Consider the following 21435-nt stretch of genomic DNA (forward strand, 5'->3'; position numbering starts at 1 on the left):
GTGCTACCATCTCCAAAAGTGACCATCACTACTGATGCTTCACATATGGGATGGGGCACTTATATGGGGAACTCTAAAAAAGCCATAAGAGGTGGTACATCACATACACCTACTGGGATTCGGGGCTGTGTTCCTAACCATAAAAAAACCTGCCATGGAGCAAATCAATAGGATGGACAAAATACTTCACCTTGTCGAAGCTAGCATAGATGATGTGGAGGTGGGCCATCCAGAGACAGATAACCGTAACAACAATGCATCTTCTAGGGGAGATAACAGAGAAGCAGACAAGCTAAGTAGACAAGCGTTCACCTCCCTCTACTGAGACCTTGATCGAGTAGTAAACCGGAAGCAGTTGGAAAAAGAGGGGACCACCGGTTAAAGACCTGCTCACAACACCAGAAAAAGCCAAATGCCAGGTCTTCGCATCCAGGCACCCACACAGCCACTCCTTGGCAAAAGCGCTGTTAGCATGGTCAGGGAAATTTCCTTACGCATTTCCCACAGTTCCACGGTCACCAATAATCAACAGATGGAGGCAGTAGCAGATGACGCTAATATCATTGCCCCCAGTGGGTAAGACAAATCTGGTTCTCGCATACAAAAGAAATGGCACAGAACAACATACAGAGACAATCACTGTCACAAGATCTGTTCTCTATTGGGCTCCTGAAGATGTAGAGTTCGGACATCTGGTACTCCCAGAAAAAACAGTAGCCGTCCTCTGGGAAGAAAGAAGGCCGATGTCAAGAAAGAGATGGTCGAGGTGGTGCCTTATAGCTGGCCTTTTCAGACAGTACACAAGATACTGCATACATCAGATACCTTACTCGTCAACAGCCTAACCTATGCGTCACTGAGGGGCTCATCTATTAGAGGTAGTGGCCTACACATGGGATTACATAAGAAGCAGAAAGCAAACTGCAAGCACTCACCATCCAAGAGCAGTACATGCAAATACTCGGACAGGGTAGTCTGAAGAACCAACCCACACTTACTGCCAAAGGTCAAATCCCACTTCCACTTAAATCCGATAATGCAGAGTTTTTTTTAAAAGAGCTAAAGACTCGGGCAGACAAGGCACTGCATTCACACGGTGCCTGCAGGGCGATAATGTTTTAATGGAGAGAACAAAGTAGGTAAGGAAGGGGAAGCAACTCTTTGTATAATTTGCAGGCAATGGAAAATCAGTCACCAAGGACACCTTCGCTAAGAGGATAACTGGGTCCGATTATAGCTGGCATACAGCTAGAAATGAATCCAAGAGCACATTCGACAAGAAAGAAGTGAACTACAATAGACTTCTTGGCAAATGTTCCACTTAATGATCTGTATGGCAGCCACATGGTAGTCAGTACACACATTCTCAAAACACTACTGCAGCGATGTAGAGGTGAACAGAGAAGCACGAACCGGGCAAGGCGTGCTAAAGAATTTGTTTAAAAGCTCACCGTCCCCCACCCAGCCACCCCAGGGTAGAAACTGCCCCGAAATCAGCACAGTATGTGAGTCCAGAAAAGCATCACACTGCAAAACAAAATGGTTACTTACCTATAGGAGTAGTTACGAAGCTGGAAGAACTTTCTCGATTTGCATGTGACCTACCTGCATCCCCAGGAAATGAGCGAAGCCCACTGGACATTAAACAGACAATCTGGAGAGGCTGGACCAAGCACCAAATGGTGAGGACAGTCGACCGGCTTTGAGTTACCTTACATACTGACCTCCTTTTGAGCTCCTGCTTTATTATCAAGTATTGTAATTGCAGTTGGCATTTTTTGTTCGTTATTACTTGGGCGATGCTTGTTCATGAGCTTCAAATTCTTCCTGATATGTTGCCTTTTACTTCTTTCACTAATCAAAAGGTACTGTTGAGTGTAAAGCCTTTTCTGATCTTTTCCTTCTCCAGTATCTGCTTCGCCTTCTTCAGCTAGCTGAGAACCTTCCAGGGGCGTAAAAATCTCTAAAAATCTCACTATGGCATGTAAGATTTTTATCGGGGCGAACTATTTTGGGGGTCTACTGGCCCGTTCTGACATGCTGACACATAACATGTTCTGTTCACTCGTTAAGTGAATGGGCAATAAATATGCCTTAAAAATCTTGTTATCTTTTAGCCGGTGTCCTTGTTAAGGGCAGTAGGGCACTTCTGTTCCTTGGGTGGCAAAATGTGGGGCAGCTATGGAACATTTGACTTCATATCCAGGGCTCGAAAAATCTACTCGACTACTTGCTATGGCGAGTTTTATTTGAGAGCGAGCAATTTGTCGATCCTACTCACCCCTTCTGGCGAGTGGGCAAAGAACAGGTGTTCTGTTCAGTCAGAAACTGAAATAGCAACTAAGATCCCTTTAAATCTTATTCTTGTCACATTGTCTCTCTGTTCAGAGACAGAGGTCAAAAGTCAGATTGTCTCCAGGATTTTGAAAGTTGGACTGTCTGACCTATGTGAAACAAAAGGCTGTTGGTATCAGGTTTTTTCTAACACACATTTATATAACTAAGTCAACTTTACAAACATTTCAATAGCTGTGAAAGACCATTTTTTTTGTACTTCTGTGTGATGGGGGGGGGGGAGGAGTCAGAACACTTTACTTGGTGATGTGCAAATTATACATGTTTTCTGAAACCCAATTTTCACAGATGGTTAATTGTTAGGATTATCAGTAAAGCTGCAAGTTAGTGGTAAGGTTTTTGGACATTTCTTTGAAATTTACTGTCTGTTAATGACAATGCTCTACCACATCATTCTTTACTAATATATTTATTAAATAGAGAAACACTCCTGCCCTCATGGCAAAGCTATAAGTAAAGTAATGCAAGTCATGCATGGCTCGTGTGTACCCTGTATGTCAGTGGTTTTCCAACGAAGGTGAGGAAAGTGTCGCACAGGGTGCCTGAAGAGAAGCTTCGGGGGCGATGGGACATCTTAAAGGTCAGAGAAATGGTGCTGAAAAACGGCCGAAAGGAGGTAAGCGTTCCAATCCTCAGTCTAAGAAATCAAACTTGTGGCCTCAAATGGGAGCTTTGGAATCAAAACACTTGCTGTCTGTAGGCGGGTCCCATAAAAAGGAGTCCCACTGAGACTTCGAAGGGGCTTCCAGAGGAAACAAAACCCCCCAAAAAACATGGACTGTCAAAAGATAGGAAGGCAAAAAATGCTGCTTCGTCATCAAACGGACTCGACTCACACACATGTTATCAAAGCTCCCAGTCTGAGCAGACTTCAAAGGAAATTTCAATGTCGAAAAGGAAGCAGTTGTTGAGGTGGAGAAAGAGGCTTATGGCCGAGCTGATCCAGAAGAGTTTGACGAAAGTCTAATGGGATTCAGGATCCCACAAAAACTTCAATGTCGAAGGAGCTTCCAGAGGCAGAAGTTGAGGAAATTTGACCCCTCTGACATACCCTAGCCTCCAGAGGGAGAGGTCTGTTTATAAATAGGAAGATGAACATGGGTGGTTTTCAACCTTGTGAGGAAGAAGAATACGTTGAAACCCAAATCAAAGATCTAGAAGGAGATTCCCCTGAGGAGGATGTGGAGTCTCACCCCTAGATGATATTGGGATGTACAACTTAGTGATAAAGATTGCAAAAGATACATTTAGAATGTGCAGTTGGAAGAGGATCAATATCTGCTTATGCGTCCTAGTAATCTGGACCAGGGCAGGGAAGCTTTTAAGGAACCAGTTACTTGTGCAGTCACACTGAGGGCAGAAAAGAAATAGAAGTTCTCATCGAAAGACCCACCATACACTAAAGGTACTGGCCCAGCAGACTCAATTATTACCTCGACCGCAAGGAAAAGGAAGATTACCCCTTCAACAGCGGGCCACCCCAAGATAAAGTAAGGCTGAGCTCATAGGTCAGAATAGAACGGAAGTGGCACAATGCCAATTCCAGTGCTTTGCTCAGCAGACACACACCAGCATTAGGATGAAATAGGGGAACTAATGAAACTTCTCCCTGACCAGTATACTAAGAGGGCAGCACATCTGGTGGAGAGCGGCAAAAATATTACAAACACTTCTAAAATCAGCCCTGGTAGCAACAGATGCATCAAGCCGCCAATTAATGATGGTTAGACAAAGATGACGTTCCTTTCAGGTTTCAAATAAGTTCCATCACAATTCACCAGTCAGTGAAATAAGAATTTTTCTCCAGGCGTGGAGGAAAAAAAACTTCAGACAAACTTGTTCTAAACATAATAAAATTCAGGTATTGCATAGAGCTAATAAAATACCTACCGTCAATGGGGCCAAAGAAAAGGATACATTGAAAGGAGGCGGCAAACTGACTTTTTTCAAAGGGATTGAAAAGTTGTTAGCCAAGCAAGCAGTAGAACTGGCACTAAAGTAAAAAATTAGCTGGAAATTACTCAACATATTTCCTAATTCCAAAAGTAGACGGATCCCTGCAACCAGTCTTAGTCTTTGGGTACATAAACAAATTTATAAAAATTCAAGATAAACGTAACAGGAGAGTATTCCTCAACTTCAGAAAGGAAACTGTATGGCCGCTATAGACTAATACGAAGTATCTCCGATTTGTGGTAGACAGAAAACATTACTGTAGGTCACTGCCTCTCTAGATAGTGGACTAAACTGCAGTGCGTTGTGCATATAGTCCAATGGGTCCCCATTTGGTGTTGCAGAGGCATAAGTATATGTGACTAATGCTCTGTTTGTGGCAGTGTGGGCGACCGGTTAGCATTACCCTCTGATAAGCCTAAGCATTTATTGTATCCCGAGGCAATAAATGAGACGCCTATTCAAAGAATAAACCTGAGACCAACTTAGAAAAATAACAATTCTTTTTATATGTTTCAAACCCAAGAACTCGATAATTGGGCAAGTAGACTTTTAAGCATAAATACTTTGCAGATTCTGAAATTAACAGTGCAATTTTCAGAGTTCTCTCACCGTTAGCCTATGGTGGAAAAAAATGTTCAGCAAACACAGGGTTAACAATGACTTACGCACCCAATCGAGTTAAGGTAAGTAATGGCCACTGATTAGAACCACATCACCAGGTCACACCGGGCGGACTGGTGCAGAGGAGCAGTATGGCGTCTGGTGCACAATTGTTTCCTGTGGGAGTGTGGTCCTCTGTGAAGACAGGCTTCAGGCTCTAGCTAAGAATCCAGTCTCGGAAAACAAGCAGGTAGGTAGTAGATTTAGGGTGCTCAGGAATGTATGTGCCTAGGGGTGACAGATGTAAGGTGTCTTAAAGCGTCTGTTTTCCACTTCCAGGAGCACTCTTAGTCAGGGTGGGCCCAGATACATCGTTGGCACTGGTGAACCACCTCAACCGTGGTCAGGGGTCACGAGTGCAGTGGTTGCTAGAGATGTCAGATTTTCTTTCCATAAGCCTGTGGGAGAGGGGACGTGCGTGCATTTTGGGAGAGTCCAAGATGGGTGAGACCACACTGGACTTGGTGTCTGGGCAGCTGGAGACCCACATTGGCACCGTTGGTTAGCGTCACCTTGCGTTGTGGACCTCGAGTGCGGTGGTCACTTCTGGTGTCATGCCCAGCAGCTGCAGAGTCTTTTGTAGTTTCTTCTTGCAGGGCAAGTTTGCTGCCCAGAGGAGACTAGTCTTTATTGAAGACTGGAGGAGGTGGCGTCCTGTGCAGGATTCTTAAAAGAAGGCAGACCTGTTTGCCTGGTTCCAGATCAGCTGCTGCTTCACATCTGCGCGTGCAACTCTTCTTTGACCAGGTCTTCTTAGGTTGTTAAAATCTGAGTTCTAGGGTTCAGGGATGCCACATAAATACTCAATTTAGGAGCATTACAAGGAGTCCTACCGGTAGCCAGTGAGCTGACCACCTTGGCCCCTTTGCTGCCAGGGCTTTCCCCTCCTGTGCAGAGCCTTTTTTTTGTTTTGGCTATTTGGGGCAGTTCGCGCTTAGGCCCTCATAACTTTTTCTCCACATAAGCTCCCCATGCAAATTTGCATCCTTTTTTTTTTTTTTCCCCAACATCCTAGGGATTCTAGAGGTACCCTGACTTTGCGGGTTCCCCTGAAGGAGACCAAGAAATTAGCCAAAATACAGCGAAAATTTAGTTGTTCCCCCCCCCCTGAAAAATGGGGGGATAGGGCTGCAGAAGAAGGCTCAGGGTTTTTTCCCTGATCATGGCATCAATGGGTTTGCGGTGGTAAAATCACCAGCTTTCCATGAACAGGCAGAATAGGAAAACCCCATTTTTCCATTTTAGTGGGATATACCACATTTTTCCTACATATATTTTTGTGTGTGTTTCAGCCTCCTTCCAGTTAGACAGAAATAGGTGAGAAACCAATGCTGGATCCCAGAAAGCTAAACATCTCTGAAAAGTAGACAACATTCTGAATTCAGCAAGGGGTCATTTGTGTAGATCTGCAAGTGTTTCCTACTGAACTTAACAGCTGGTATAGAAAAGAATATTAAAATTGAGGTGAAAAAAACCCAGCCATATTTCTCCCCGATGTCAGATTTTTGAAAGCAATATACTGTTACGTCAGCTGGACTCTTCTGGTTGCGGGGATAGAACCATAGGTTCCCAGAGCCAGTAAATGAGCTGCACCTTGCAATGTGTTTTCATTCTATGCCGGGTATACAGCAATTCATTTGCTGAAATATAAAAAAGTGAAAAATAGATATCAAGAAAACCTTTTGTATTTCTAAAATGGCCACAAGATAAGGTGTTGAGAAGCAGTGGTTATTTGCCCATCTCTGAATTCCGGGGTGCCCATACTAGCATGTGAATTACAGGGTATTTCTCAAATTGTCCTTTTTACACAGTCTTACATTTGGAAGGAAAAAATGTAGAGAAAGACAAGGGGCAATAACACTTGTTTTGCTATACTGTGTTCCCCCAAGTCTCCCGATAAACATGGTACCTCACTTCGCCTGCGTTTTGTGGTCCTGGGCTCGGCAGCCATCTAGGGAAACCTACCAAACCCAGACATTTCTGAAAACTACACACCCGAGGGAGTCCAGGAAGGTGTGACTTGCGTGGATCACCCAATGTTTTCTTGGCCAGAATCCTCAGCAAACCTCAAATTTAGCTTTAAAAAAAAAATCACATTTTTCCCCACATGTCTGTGTGGGATCACTGCACTGGGACAAATTTCGTACCACCCAACGCTCCCCTCTGTCTCCTGACAGGAGGACAGAAATGGTCTAAATACAATTTCCCCCCCACGAGAGCGACCCTTGCCTAAGCGCTTGCTCCCCAACTCTTAAAAAAAAAAAATGGCCCCCTTCACCCGGGTGCAACCCTTGCCTAAGGGGTCGCTCCCCTTCTGTGAATTCACCGAAAGGCCGTGAAAAATATTGCCCTACCCATAACCTCCCACAAAATAAACTGAGCAGTTTTGGGGGAAGATCTGGCCCTGGGGTACAATCTGGCAGGGGGCAGAAGCCAAAATCAGAAACCAGGCAAAAAAGTGGGGGCTTAACATGTCAAAAAGGGTGCTTTCCTACAACTACCAATTCAAAGTATCTAGGCTTTGGGATGAAATCAGCCCCAAGAGTCTTCATAAAGTACCTAGTGGCAGCATATCTCTGAAGGGGAGGTATCCTTATTTATTCTTACCTTGATGATTGGTTAGTAAGACAACACTTGGCAAACATGCAGGCAGAACATTTTAAGTGTGATGGGAGCTCTATACACTCAGTTTCTCATTGAACATAGAAAAGTCATCTCCAGAACTAGAACAGAGAAGATTTTCTTGGAAGCAAGATTGAATTCCATTCATAGGAAAGCGAGAAGAGGACTCTGTCTCTCTTCTAGGAAACTCCCTTACGAGAAGGAGCAAGCTCTAACAGCGAGGACTCTGGTGAAATTGTTAGGAAAGATGGTGTAGGAAGTTGGCTTTGTATATACTATTTCAAAGTAAGAAAATAGTGTGCACAGAGTCCAAGGGCTCCCCTTAGAGGTAAGATAGTGGCAAAAAGAGATTCTAATGCTCTATTTTGTGGTAGTGTGGTCGAGCAGTAGGCTTATCAGAGGGTAGTGTTAAGGTTGTTTTTTTTTATATAGAAAAATTTATTTTCTTAGTTTATTTTAAGAACCACAGGTTCAAGATGTACAAACAATACTTTTAAATGAAAGGTATTTCACTCGGGTATCTTATGAACTTTGAATTATCACAATAGCATGTACAGTTTTGGCACAAATGGCAAGCAAAACCAACAGTTCCTGGGGGAGGTAAGTAATTGTTAGGTTCACAGTGTAGGAGGCTGGACTGGCTTGTAGTGAGTACCAAGGGGTACTTGCACCTTGCACCAGGCCCAGTTATCCCTTATTAGTGTATAGGGTGTCTAGCAGCTTAGGCTGATAGATAATGGTAGCTTAGCAGAGCAGCTTAGGCTGAACTAGGAGACGTGTGAAGCTACTACAGTACCACCTAGTGTCATATGCACAATATCATAAGAAAACACAATACACAGTTATACTAAAAATAATGGTACTTTATTTTTATGACAATATGCCAAAGTATCTTAGAGTGTACCCTCAGTGAGAGGATAGGAAATATACACAAGATATATATACACAATAGCAAAAATATGCAGTATAGTCTTAGAAAACAGTGCAAACAATGTATAGTTACAATAGGATGCAATGGGGACACACAGGGATAGGGGCAACACAAACCATATACTCCAAAAGTGGAATGCGAACCACGAATGGACCCCAAACCTATGTGACCTTGTAGAGGGTCGCTGGGACTATTAGAAAATAATGAGAGTTAGAAAAATAACCCTCCCCAAGACCCTGAAAAGTGAGTGCAAAGTGCACTAAAGTTCCCCCAAAGACAAAGAAGTCGTGTTAGAGGAATAATGCAGGAAAGACACAAACCAACAATGCAACAACGATGGATTTCCAATCTAGGGTACCTGTGGAACAAGGGGACCAAGTCCAAAAGTCACAAGCAAGTCGGAGATGGGCATATGCCCAGGAAATGCCAGCTGTGGATGCAAAGAAGCTTCTACTGGACAGAAGAAGCTGAGGTTTCTGCAGGAAGGAAAAGGGCTAGAGACTTCCCCTTTGGTGGACGGATCCCTCTCGCCGTGGAGAGTCGTGCAGAAGTGTTTTCCCGCCGAAAGAACGCCAACAAGCCTTGCTAGCTGCAAATCATGCGGTTAGCGTTTTTGGACGCTGCTGTGGCCCAGAAGGGACCAGGAGGTCGCAAATTGGACCAGGAGGTAGAGGGGACGTCGAGCAAGACAAGGAGCCCTCTCAGCAGCAGGTAGCACCCGGAGAAGTGCCAGAAACAGGCACTACGAGGATGCGTGAAACAGTGCTCACCCGAATTTACACAAAGGAGTCCCACGTCGCCGGAGACCAACTTAGAAAGTCGTGCAATGCAGGTTAGAGTGCCGTGGACCCAGGCTTGGCTGTGCACAAAGGATTTCCGCCGGAAGTGCACAGGGGCCGGAGTAGCTGCAAAAGTCGCGGTTCCCAGCAATGCAGTCTAGCGAGGTGAGGCAAGGACTTACCTCCACCAAACTTGGACTGAAGAGTCACTGGACTGTGGGAGTCACTTGGACAGAGTTGCTGGATTCGAGGGACCTCGCTCGTCGTGCTGAGAGGAGACCCAAGGGACCGGTAATGCAGCTTTTTGGTGCCTGCGGTTGCAGGGGGAAGATTCCGTCGACCCACTGGAGATTTCTTCGGAGCTTCTATTGCAGAGAGGAGGCAGACTACCCCCACAGCATGCACCACCAGGAAAACAGTCGAGAAGGCGGCAGGATCGGCGTTAGAGTTGCAGTAGTTGTCTTAGCTACTATGTTGCAGTTTTGCAGCCTTCCAGCGCGGTCAGCAGTCGATTCCTTGGCAGAAGGTGAAGAGAGAGATGCAGAGGAACTCGGATGAGCTCTTGCATTCGTTATCTAAAGTTTCCCCAGAGACCCTAAATAGCCAGAAAAGAGGGTTTGGCTACTTAGGAGAGAGGATAGGCTAGCAACACCTGAAGGAGCCTATCGGAAGGAGTCTCTGACGTCACCTGGTGGCACTGGCCACTCAGAGCAGTCCAGTGTGCCAGCAGCACCTCTGTTTCCAAGATGGCAGAGGTCTGGAGCACACTGGAGGAGCTCTGGACACCTCCCAGGGGAGGTGCAGGTCAGGGGAGTGGTCACTCCCCTTTCCTTTGTCCAGTTTCACGCCAGAGCAGGGCTAAGGGGTCCCCTGAACCGGTGTAGACTGGCTTATGCAGAATTGGGCACATCTGTGCCCAAGAAAGCATTTCCAGAGGCTGGGGGAGGCTACTCCTCCCTTGCCTTCACACCATTTTCCAAAGGGAGAGGGTGTAACACCCTCTCTCAGAGGAAGTTCTTTGTTCTGCCATCCTGGGCCAGGCCTGGCTGGACCCCAGGAGGGCAGATGCCTGTCTGAGGGGTTGGCAGCAGCTGCAGTGAAACCCCAGGAAGGGCAGTTTGGCAGTACCAGGGTCTGTGCTACAGACCACTGGGATCATGGGATTGTGCCAACTATGCCAGGATGGTATAGAGGGGGCAATTCCATGATCATAGACATGTTACATGGCCATATTCAGAGTTACCATTGTGAAGCTACATATAGGTAGTGACCTATATGTAGTGCACGCGTGTAATGGTGTCCCCGCACTCACAACGTTCAGGGAATTGGCCCTGAACAATGTGGGGGCACCTTGGCTAGTGCCAGGGTGCCCTCGCACTAAGTAACTTTGCACCTAACCTTTACCAGGTAAAGGTTAGACATATAGGTGACTTATAAGTTACTTAAGTGCAGTGTAAAATGGCTGTGAAATAACGTGGACGTTATTTCACTCAGGCTGCAGTGGCAGGCCTGTGTAAGAATTGTCAGAGCTCCCTATGGGTGGCAAAAGAAATGCTGCAGCCCATAGGGATCTCCTGGAACCCCAATACCCTGGGTACCTCAGTACCATATACTAGGGAATTATAAGGGTGTTCCAGTAAGCCAATGTAAATTGGTAAAATTGGTCACTAGCCTGTTAGTGACAATTTGAAAGAAATGAGAGAGCATAACCACTGAGGTTCTGGTTAGCAGAGCCTCAGTGAGACAGTTGGGCATCACACAGGGAACACATACCTATAGGTCACAAACTTATGTGCACTGGGGTCCTGACTAGCAGGGTCCCAGTGACACATAACAAACATACTGAAAACATAGGGTTTTCACTATGAGCAATGGGCCCTGGCTGGCAGGATCCCAGTGAGACAGTGAAAACACCCTGACATACACTCACAAACAGGCCCAAAGTGGGGGTAACAAGGCTAGAAAGAGGCTACTTTCTCACACACAGGTAAGTAAAGCACTTACAGGGTTCAAAGTTTGGTCCCCGTTGGGAGGTTCAGGACAACCCCAAGGTTACCACACCAGCAGCTCAGGGCCGGTCAGGTGCAGAGGTCAAAGTGGTGCCCAAAACACATAGGCTTCAATGGAAATAGGGGTGCCCCGGTTCCAGTCTGCCAGCAGGTAAGTACCTGCGACTTCGGAGGGCAGACCAGGGGGGTTTTGTAGGGCAGCGTGGGGGGGGGGGGAGGGGAAACACAAGTAGGCACAGAAAGTACACCCACAGGGGCGGCCGGTTGCAGAGTGCAACAGGCGTCGGGTTTTCAATAGGAATCAATGGGGAGACCCTGGGGGTCTCAACGATGCAGGCAGGCAAAGGGGGGGGCTCCTCGGGGTAGCCACCACCTGGGCTAGGAAGAGGGCCGCCTGGGGGTTGCTCCTGCACGGGAGTTCGGTTCCTTCAGGTCCTGGGGGCTGCGGGTGCAGTGTGTTTTCCAGGCGTCTGGTTCCTTGAAGCAGGCAGTCGTGGTCAGGGGGAGCTTCTGGATTCCCTCAGCAGGTGTTGGTGTGGGGGATCAAGGGGGTGGTCAACTCTGGCTACTCACTGGCTCACAGTCGTCGGGGAGTCCTCCCTGTAGAGTTAGTTTTCCGCAGGTCGAGCCGGGGGCGTCGGGTGCAGAGTGGAAAGTCTCAAGCTCCCGGCGGGAAACGTGTGGTCTTTAAAGGTTGCTTCTTTGTTGCAAAGTTGCAGGTTTGTTGAACTGGGCCGCTGTCCTCAGGAGTTTCTTGGTCCTTTTTAGATGCAGGGTAGTCCTCTGAGGCTTCAGAGATCGCTGGACCCTGGGGGATGCGTCGCTGTTGCAGTTGTTCTTGAAGTGGGGAGACAGGCCGATAGGGCTGGGGCCAAAGCAGTTGGTGCCTCAGTCTTCTCTGCAGGGCTTCAGGTCAGCAGTCCTCCTTCGCCTTCAGGTTGCAGGAATCTAGGTTCTGAGGAGCCCCTAAATACTGAATTTAGGGGGGGTGTTTAGTTCTGGGAGGGCAGTAGCCAGTGGCTGTCCTTGAGGGTGGCTACACCCGCCTTGAGCCTCCTCCCTGAGGGGAGGGGGGCACATCCCTATTCCTATTGGGGGAATCCTCCAAAACCAAGATGGAGGATTTCTAAAGGCAGGGGTCACCTCAGCTCAGGACACCTTAGGAGCTGTCCTGACTGGTGGGTGACTCCTTGTTTTTCTCATCTCCCCTGGACTTGCCGCCAAAAGTGGGGGCTGTGTCCAGGGGGCAGACGCAGTTGTCTTGAAGTTGCTTCTTTGGAAACAAAGTTGCAGTCTTTGGTGTACAGGGCCGTTGTTCTCGGGAGTTTCTTGGTCCTTCTAGAGCAGGGCAGTCCTCTGAGGATTCAGAAGTCGCTGGTCCTGTGGAAAGCGTCGCTGGAGCAGTTTCTTCAGAAGGGGGGGAGACATGCCGGTAGAGCTGGGGCCAAAGCAGTTGGTGTCTCCGTCTTCTCTGCAGGGTTTTTCAGCTTAGCAGTCCTCTTCTTCTTAGGTTGCAGGAATCTGAGTTCCTAGGTTCAGGGGAGCCCCTGAATACAGAATTTAGGGGTGTTTAGGTCAGGGAGGGCAGTAGCCAATGGCTTCTAGCCCTGAGGGTGGCTACACCCTCTTTGTGCCTCCTCCCAAGGGGTGGGGGTCACATTCCTATCCCTATGGGGGGGATCCTCCATCTGCAAGATGGAGGATTCCTAAAAGTCAGTCACTTCAGCTCAGGTTGCCATAGGGGCTGTCCTGACTGGTCAGTGACTCCTCCTTGTTTTTCTCATTATCTCCTCCGGCCTTGCCGCCAAAAGTGGGGCTGTGGCCGGAGGGGGCGGGCAACTCCACTAGCTGGAATGCCCTGTGGTGCTGGAACAAAGGGGGTGAGCCTTTGAGGCTCACCGCCAGGTGTTACAGCTCCTGCAAGGGGGAGGTGATAGCATCTCCACCCAGTGCAGGCTTTGTTACTAGCCACAGAGTGACAAAGGCACTCTCCCCATGTGGCCAGCAACATGTCTCGAGTGTGGCAGGCTGCTAAAAACCAGTCAGCCTACACAGGTAGTTGGTTAAGGTTTCAGGGGGCACCTCTAAGGTGCCCTCTGGGGTGTATTTTACAATAAAATGTACACTGGCATCAGTGTGCATTTATTGTGCTGAGAAGTTTGATCCCAAACTTCCCAGTTTTCAGTGTAGCCATTATGGTGCTGTGGAGTTCGTGTTTGACAGACTCCCAGACCATATACTCTTATGGCTACCCTGCACTTACAATGTCTAAGGTTTGGCTTAGACACTGTAGGGGCACAGTGCTCATGCACTGGTGCCCTCACCTATGGTATAGTGCACCCTGCCTTAGGGCTGTAAGGCCTGCTAGAGGGGTGACTTATCTATACTGCATAGGCAGTGAGAGGTTGGCATGGCACCCTGAGGGGAGTGCCATGTCGACTTACTCGTTTTGTCCTCACCAGCACACACAAGCTGGCAAGCAGTGTGTCTGTGCTGAGTGAGGGGTCCCCAGGGTGGCATAAGATATGCTGCAGCCCTTAGAGACCTTCCCTGGCATCAGGGCCCTTGGTACCAGGGGTACCAGTTACAAGGTACTTACCTGGATGCCAGGGTGTGCCAATTGTGTAAACAAAAGTACAGGTTAGGGAAAGAACACTGGTGCTGGGGCCTGGTTAGCAGGCCTCCGCACACTTTCAATTCAAAACATAGCATCAGCAAAGGCAAAAAGTCAGGTGTTGACCATGCCAAGAAGGCATTTCCTTACATATCCGTTCTCCCACAGGAAATCTTTTGTTCTGCTTTCACGTACTTGAGCTGCTCACGCAGCAGGAGGGCAGAAACCTGTCTGAGGGGCTGCAGCAGAGTGGCTTCCCGCAAAGACTGGTAGGAGCAGTACAGGAGGGTCCTCCAAGGAGCCCCCAGAGTGCATGGAATCATGCCACCAATACTGACATTAGTATTGGAGTATGATTCGGACACGCTTGGTACCAAACATGCCTAGATTCAGAGTTTTCATTATGTAGCTGGACCATAGGTGGCCTGTAGCCAGTAGACTGGTAAAATGGCTTTCCCCGCACTTACGAAGTCCAGTGCATTGGAACTGGAGTTTGTTGGGGCACCTCTGCTCATGCTTGAGTGCCCTCACACACAGGGACCTGCACCATGCCCTTTGGGCTCGGAGGGCCTACCATTGTGACTTGCAGTGACTGGTGAAGTGACAAGCAGTGAAAGGGTGCATGCACTTTTTTCACGCAGTCTGCAATGGCAGGCCTGCAGACAGTTTGCATGGGCTCCCATGGGTGGTTTAATACATGCTGCAGCCCATGTGGGGGGGGGGGGGGGGGGGGGGGTTCGTGTACCAATGCCCTGGGTACCTAAGTACCATATACTAGGGTATGCCAATTGTGGGGTGTAAAGGGTAACAAAGCAACCAAATTTAGTGTTTTTATGTATCTCCAAGCACCTTGCTAACTACCACACTTACCTTGCTTGGGTTCAATATTTACCACAAACTCAAGGCCCATTTTTCTGGACTTTGAGGGCAGGGATGTCATTTTACAGGTATACTGGAAATAGGTCCACTTTGTTCAGCTGCAAAATAACTCAGAACCTGGCCATGTTTGGGATCAAATATGTCAATCATACCCCAATATTGTTGCAAGTATGATACAATGCTCTCTGGGAGGACCCCCAGCTTTGCTACCACTTGTCTTACACAGATTTATGGGCAGCCCTAGTTGCTGCCACTCCTCAGGTAGGTTTCTGCCCTTTTGCTGCTTGTTGGGATCAAGCCCAGGAAGGCAGAACAAAGGATTTCCTTTGGGAGAGGGCGGTAGCACCCTCTGCCTTTGGAAATAGGTGTGCTTAGCTTGGAAGGGGTAGCCTCTCCAAGCCACTAGTATGCCTTAAAGGGCACGTTTGGTGTCCTCCGTGCATAAACCAGTCCAGACCAGTTCATGGACCCCCAGTCCCTGCTCTGGTGTGAAACTGGACTATGGAAAGGAGAAAGGAATCCTCTGCAACGTTTACTTCGTCTGCTGGCCACTGGAATTGCAACTGGACTTCACAGCAATGTGACTGCTTTGCAACACTGTTTCTCAGGCTCCTTCCAGGAACTGCAACATTTACCCTGCTTTGTATCCTCTGAGGGCGGCAAGTCCTCAGTCTGCACGAAGAAGCAAGGAGGAATCTCCCTTGGAGTGAAGGAGTCACTCCCCTGCATCTGAAGGCGCCTGCTGCAACAAAGACTGGCTGCAGAGAATCTCCCCTCATCTGGAGCTGCGTGGATCTTGCATCACAGGTAGTGGTCCGGACTAGTTCTCTTGGTCCTCTCTGCCAGCTATCCATCTTTGGTGGAGGTAAGCCCTTGCCTTTCACCAGAGGACAGTACCCCTGTGCACGGTGTCTTACAGCTGCCAAGGCTTGTTTGCATCTCCTCCAAGGGATCTTCAGGCTGCGTGTAGCTCCAGTCCCCAGCACTGTATCTTGGGATGCACAGCCCTCTGCGTGGTTCTCATGCTGTGTGGGTTCCCTTCCTGTAGTGCTGCGTGAGCTCCCACAACTTTTGTCCCTGTCCTGTGGGTTCTGCCTCACTTTCTGCGGACTCGGACGCCAAGAGCCTTCTGTGGCATCTCCTCCTGGGTTGAGTCATAGTGGGCCTTGCTGGTCCCCGTCAGCACCACTTTTCTACTAACCACAAGTTTACCTCGACCAACCCCTGCAAGTATAGCTGGGTTGGTAGTAGCTCCTACTCCTCCTGGACTCCACTGTGACTCTGGGACTTGGACCCCTTTCTCCACAGGTCTTCTTTCTTAACCTGAAACTGATGTCACTTGCAAATTATGGATTTATGAAGGGGCCTCAACATGATATGCAGTGTTGCACAACGTCCTATATCACCACTTGTTGCCTGCTCCACTTGAATGCCATAGTAAAAGCTTTTGGTTCCAGTCACTTAACTCCTGTGGCTTTAGTTCTGTTTTGGTGTATCTTTTGAATGATACATAAATGAAGAGTATTAGTATACTCAAGCTCTGCTTCAATTAAATCTACACCTGGATGTCTGGTGGCATCTTTAAACTCAACCAATTATTGATTCCCACTTTTTGCCGCTATCTCGTATTCACAGCTGGTGGCCATTTCTTGTGTTCCAAGGATGGGCCAGGGTTACGAAAACACCTTGACTGTCCTCTGTGCTGTCCTCGCTCTTCCATCTGTGTTCTCACACAGCCACCTGCATGATTTTAGTCTTTTTAAAAGCCATCCTTAACTTCTGTGTGCCTCGCAGCTGTATATAAGGAACTCTCCCGTATCACGGGTATTAAGGTATTCGCTGATGAATGAAATGAGGAACAATATTGCCAAGACTGCCATTTACATCAATGTGGTCAAACCAAAATGCTCTGATTTCTTAGCCTCAGAACTCAGTGGATGGAATTTCAGCTGTCTCAAATATTGAGACTCCATTCCCCTTTAAGCACATGCACCGCTACTTCAGATTGACACTTTAGTAAATTGCTTGTGGTTTTTCCATGTAAAAGTACTTTATTGGTTATGGGGGATGGGAAGTGCTCACGGTTGAAGTTATGAACATGTATCGATTGGAACTGTTCTGGGTGAACCTTTTTCCGCATCCATATGGCTGACTACTTTGGACATGAATATATTTAAGCATTAGTTTTTAGGTACATAACTTGGTCATCAACTGATTGCCATTAAATGGTTATACACTGAGATTGTTTTGAGTCACTCTATCTAAAAAAAAAAAAAATATTTTTTTTTGCAGCCTGAGTAGGAGTGAGCGCAGTGGCAGGTACAGTTCTGGCTTTGAGCGAGATGGTCGTGACTACCGTGATGATAGGGAATACAGATCCCGTAGAAGAGAATCGGACCACAGGAGGTCTAGTGATGAAAGACGAAATGAGCGATATGATGATTACCGTGATTATGACAGCCCGGAGGTAAGGTATTTGTTTGTTTTTTTTAAACCTAGTTTACTGTATGAATTAAAGTGGAACTGTTGCATGTATTGTATAGGTGAGGACCTACATTGGTGATTTTTTCAGTGCATTATTTTGTGCTTATTTTCAGATTTGAATAGAGCACTGCTGTACCATGCCTATCAGAATCTTAAAATGACTTTAGAACAAGGGTTTTCAGCTACTTGTTACTCTTGCTGAACGGAAGAAACCCATTTGCTTTGATATTTCATCAAAACTAATTTCTCAATGGAACAGAGTTTTTTTGTAATATAATTCCGGCTTGTGTATCTTGCATTGTATGAAATAACCTCACTAACTGCCACAGAAAGGGTTTCTATTTCAGACTTTGTGCAGTTTTACCCTGTGAGAGTGATATGCCCTATAAAGGTATGTGGCAAACAGCTGCTGCAGTGGCACGATCTGTGTAAACAATGTTAACTTTTTTTTTTTAGCTGTTTCCTGTGTTTGTGCTTGAGAGATAAGAAGCCACACATTAAGCCAGCTTCTAGAACAATTTAATGATACTGTTTGATCAGAGCCTTTGTGGCTCTTGCTCAATAAGAGCATTTGTGGAGCAACCTTTGTTGTTGGGAGTTCTTTTTGCCTTTGGCTTCAAGAGTGTTGGCCACGTTCTCTCCAACTCCCTCTCACTTTACAAACGTATGATTTTTTTAATTTTTTTTTTATAGCGGGCGTTCCCTGCCCCTAACGCTAACCCCTCTCCCCCTTACACAAAAAAGTCCAAACACTGGATGGGGCCACTTATTTATTTTTACTTTTGGGCTTATAAGTGTGACATTTTAAAGTCCTAGTGCCTTGCATCTAACCTCATTTATTAAAACAAAGGTATTAAATAGTTTTATGGAGTGTCTATTAACCCCCTTTTTTTGTTTTTGTTATAACTACTTTGGGGGTCCTTTTATTTTAAAAGCGAACACATCTGGACAGTAGTCTAGAAATTTGTCAGCAACGCTATCTCCTCCCCACTTGCAGCCAAAAGTGGGGGGGGGTGGGGCAGGCATCTCCACTACCTGGGGTGCCCTCAGGCGCTGTAACAAAGGGGGTGAGCCATTGAGGCTCACCGCCAGGTGTTACAGTTCCTGCAGGGGGAGGTGAGAAGCACCTCCACCCAGTACAGGCTTTGTTCCTGGCCACAGAGTGACAAAGGCACTCTCCCCATGTGGCCAGCAACATGTCTGGTGTGTGGCAGGCTGTCAGAAACTGGTCAGCCTACACTAGAAGTCTGTTAGGTATTCAGGGGGCATCTCTAAGATGCCCTCTGGGTGTATTTTACAATAAATTGCACACTGGCATCAGTGTGCATTTATTGTGCTGAGAAGTTTGATACCAAACTTCCCAGTTTTCAGTGTAGCCATTATGGGACTGGAGTTCGTGTTTGGCGAACTCCAGACCATATACTCTTATGGCTGCCCTGCACTTACAATGTCTACTGTTTTGCTTAGGCCTGATAGAGGGGTGACTTGCCTATGCCACAGGCAGTGTGAGGTTGGCATGGCACCCTGAGGGGAGTGCCATGTCGACTTAGTCATTTTCTCCCCACCAGCACACACAAGCTGTGAGGCAGTGTGTCTGTGCTGAGTGAGGGATCCCCAGGGTGGCATAAGACATGCTGCAGCCCTTAGAGACATTCCCTGGCTGTCGGGCACTTGGTACCAGTTACAAGGGACTTGCCTGAGTGCCAGGGTTGTGCCAATTGTGGAGACAAAGGTACAGTTTAGGGAAAGAACACTGGTGCTGGGGCCTGGTTAGCAGGGTCCCAACACACTTTCAAATCATAACTTAGCATTGGCAAAAGGTTAGGGGGTAACCATGCCAAGGAGGCATTTCCTTACATGACCTCAAACCATATAATAAATAAATGGAATGCAAACACAGTTCGTCCGTCTGTCCCCCCCCCCCCCCCCCCCCCCCCCAAAAGGTACGTGGAATGTTTAGAGGGGAGCTGGGAGTACTAGAAGACCACATAACTAAGTAACACCATACCTTCCCCTTAGCAACCAGGAGTAAATAACTAGAATTTCCCCAAACCACCCAAAAGGAGAAAAAAGAAAAGAAGCCACCCAGATAAGACTGCAAGAAACCAGCGGTGGATTCCTGGAGAAGACCTGAGGGAGTCAAGTCCAATAGTCACAGTGGAGTCCAGGAGGAGTAGGAGCTACTACCCAACCAGCTGTAGTTGCAGGACATGGTCGATGGTGATGAAGAACAGGTCAGCGCTGCAGCCCTGGGGTCGGCGAAGAGTTCCTGATGGATGCTTAAGATGTCCCACTCTGGAATGAAGATTGCAGACAGGTGTTGGTGTAGGAATTCCACCAACAAGCCTTGGCAAAAGGCAAAGTTGCGTTTAGTGGAAAAGTGGTGCTGCTGGGGACCTGCAAGGCGTAGGAGGACTCCAACCAGGATGGGGAGTCACAGGGGACACTCAGTGTCGCAGAGAGTACACCAGATCAGAGGCTGCACCCCCTAAACCAGTGCAAACTGGTTTACGGACAGAGAGCACTAAATGTGCCATTTAAAGCATACCAAAGCTTGGGGAGGCTATTTCTCCCAAGCCATGTAACACCTATTTCCAAAGGGAGAGGGTGTTGTCTCCCTCTCCCAAACGAAATCCTTTTTTCTGCCTTCCTGGGCTTGAGCTGCTCAAGCAGCAGGAGGGCAGAAACCGCTCTGTAGGACGGCAGCAGCACAGGCTGCCCAGGAAACCCTGTAAACTGGTAGGAGCAATGCGGGGGTACTCTGAGGGGCCCTCAGAGTGCATGGAATCATACTTCCAATACTGGCAACAGTATTGGGGTCTGATTAAGACCGGTTTGATTCCAAACACACCTAGGTTCGGAGTTACCCTTATGTAGCTGGACACATGTCCAGTCCACGTGTTAAATGGCGTCCCCACACAGGACATCCATTAAAATGGGGCTGGAGTTTGTCGGGGCACCTCTGCTAATACAGGGGTCCCCTCACACACAGGTACCTGCCCTCTGGGATAGGAGGGCCTACCATAGGGGTGACTTAGTGACCTGGTGTAGTGAAATGGGTGCATGCATCTTTCACGCAAGCTGCAATGGCAGACCTGCAGATACTTTGCATGGGCTCATCATGGGTGGTATAATACATGTTGCAGCCTATGGGGGACTCCTGGTGCACCCATGCCCTGAGTCCCATATGCTAGGGACTTATAAGGGAGCACCAGTATGCCAAATAGGGGGGTGTGTGTGTGGTGCAAGCAGCAAAGTTTAAAGGGAGAGAGCATGGTCACTGGGGTCCTGGTTAGCAGGATCCCAGTGAGCAGCAAAACATACTGACATCAGGCAATATGTGGTGGTAACCATGCCAGAAAGAGGGTACTTTCCTACCCAGAGTATATGTGCCACGTAACCGCTTAATACCATGAACAGTATACCATTCACAGAACATAGATATCCTGCAAAGACTTTCTTTTAAATTTCTACCCTGCTGCCTCTCCAATATGACCCCATGATGATCAAAGAATCTTATCCAAAACCATATCCAATTGTGGACATATGAGTGTTCAAAAGACCCAAATCAAAAATCCTCCAAGACAGGTAAGCATAGAGCTGTGGTACAGCTATCCAAGAAAGAAACCCCTTCTCTCATCTGCCTCATTAAACCCCTGGGTGCTCGTACAGCTGTTCGTCCGGTCGTCGAAAGGGTTCCCTTATCACATAGTTATGTGGTCATTTATTTTCTATGTTCGAAGAAGGCTATTTTAGTTGGCTCAGTAAGGCAGTCCGCCCTGTGGAAAGTGGCAGTTGCCTCCAGTGTTGCAAGATGCACATTTTAGCTAGTCCAATTGCCAGCCCGTGTTTGCTATGTTTTGAACGAAACAGACCCGGTAATATTGTGCAGTAGGGTGTCTTGTCTCCCTTAAATGTGAAACTGGCATGGTCAAAATGGGGTACTGAGATGGTTTGGTCTGACTGTTCATGGCAGCCCCTGAGAACATGTACAGTATTGCATCTACCTTCCCAGTTGTCCGGTGGGATCATTCCTGCCCTGTCCAGCTTAGCTGGGTACCATTACCAATTGTGCAGCTTTTTTAAGTATGAATTCGAATCTAGCTTTGTGGCGTAGCATATGGTGGTCATCCATCAGTGACTCCT

The 21435-nt window shown here is 47.5% G+C and overlaps 1 protein-coding gene across 2 annotated transcripts in view; it reads left to right on the forward strand.

Moving 5' to 3' along the window:
• RBM5 (RNA binding motif protein 5) overlaps positions 1-21435 on the forward strand; it is a 313693-nt gene that overhangs the window by 9941 nt on the left and 282317 nt on the right. For both annotated transcript variants that reach the window (XM_069206838.1, XM_069206839.1), the window contains exon 3: positions 17098-17272. In XM_069206838.1, coding sequence (XP_069062939.1) covers positions 17098-17272 — 175 coding nt within the window. The remainder of the gene's footprint in view (positions 1-17097; positions 17273-21435) is intronic.

This window comes from Pleurodeles waltl, chromosome 9, assembly GCF_031143425.1.
Source record: "Pleurodeles waltl isolate 20211129_DDA chromosome 9, aPleWal1.hap1.20221129, whole genome shotgun sequence".
NCBI lineage: Eukaryota > Metazoa > Chordata > Amphibia > Caudata > Salamandridae > Pleurodeles > Pleurodeles waltl.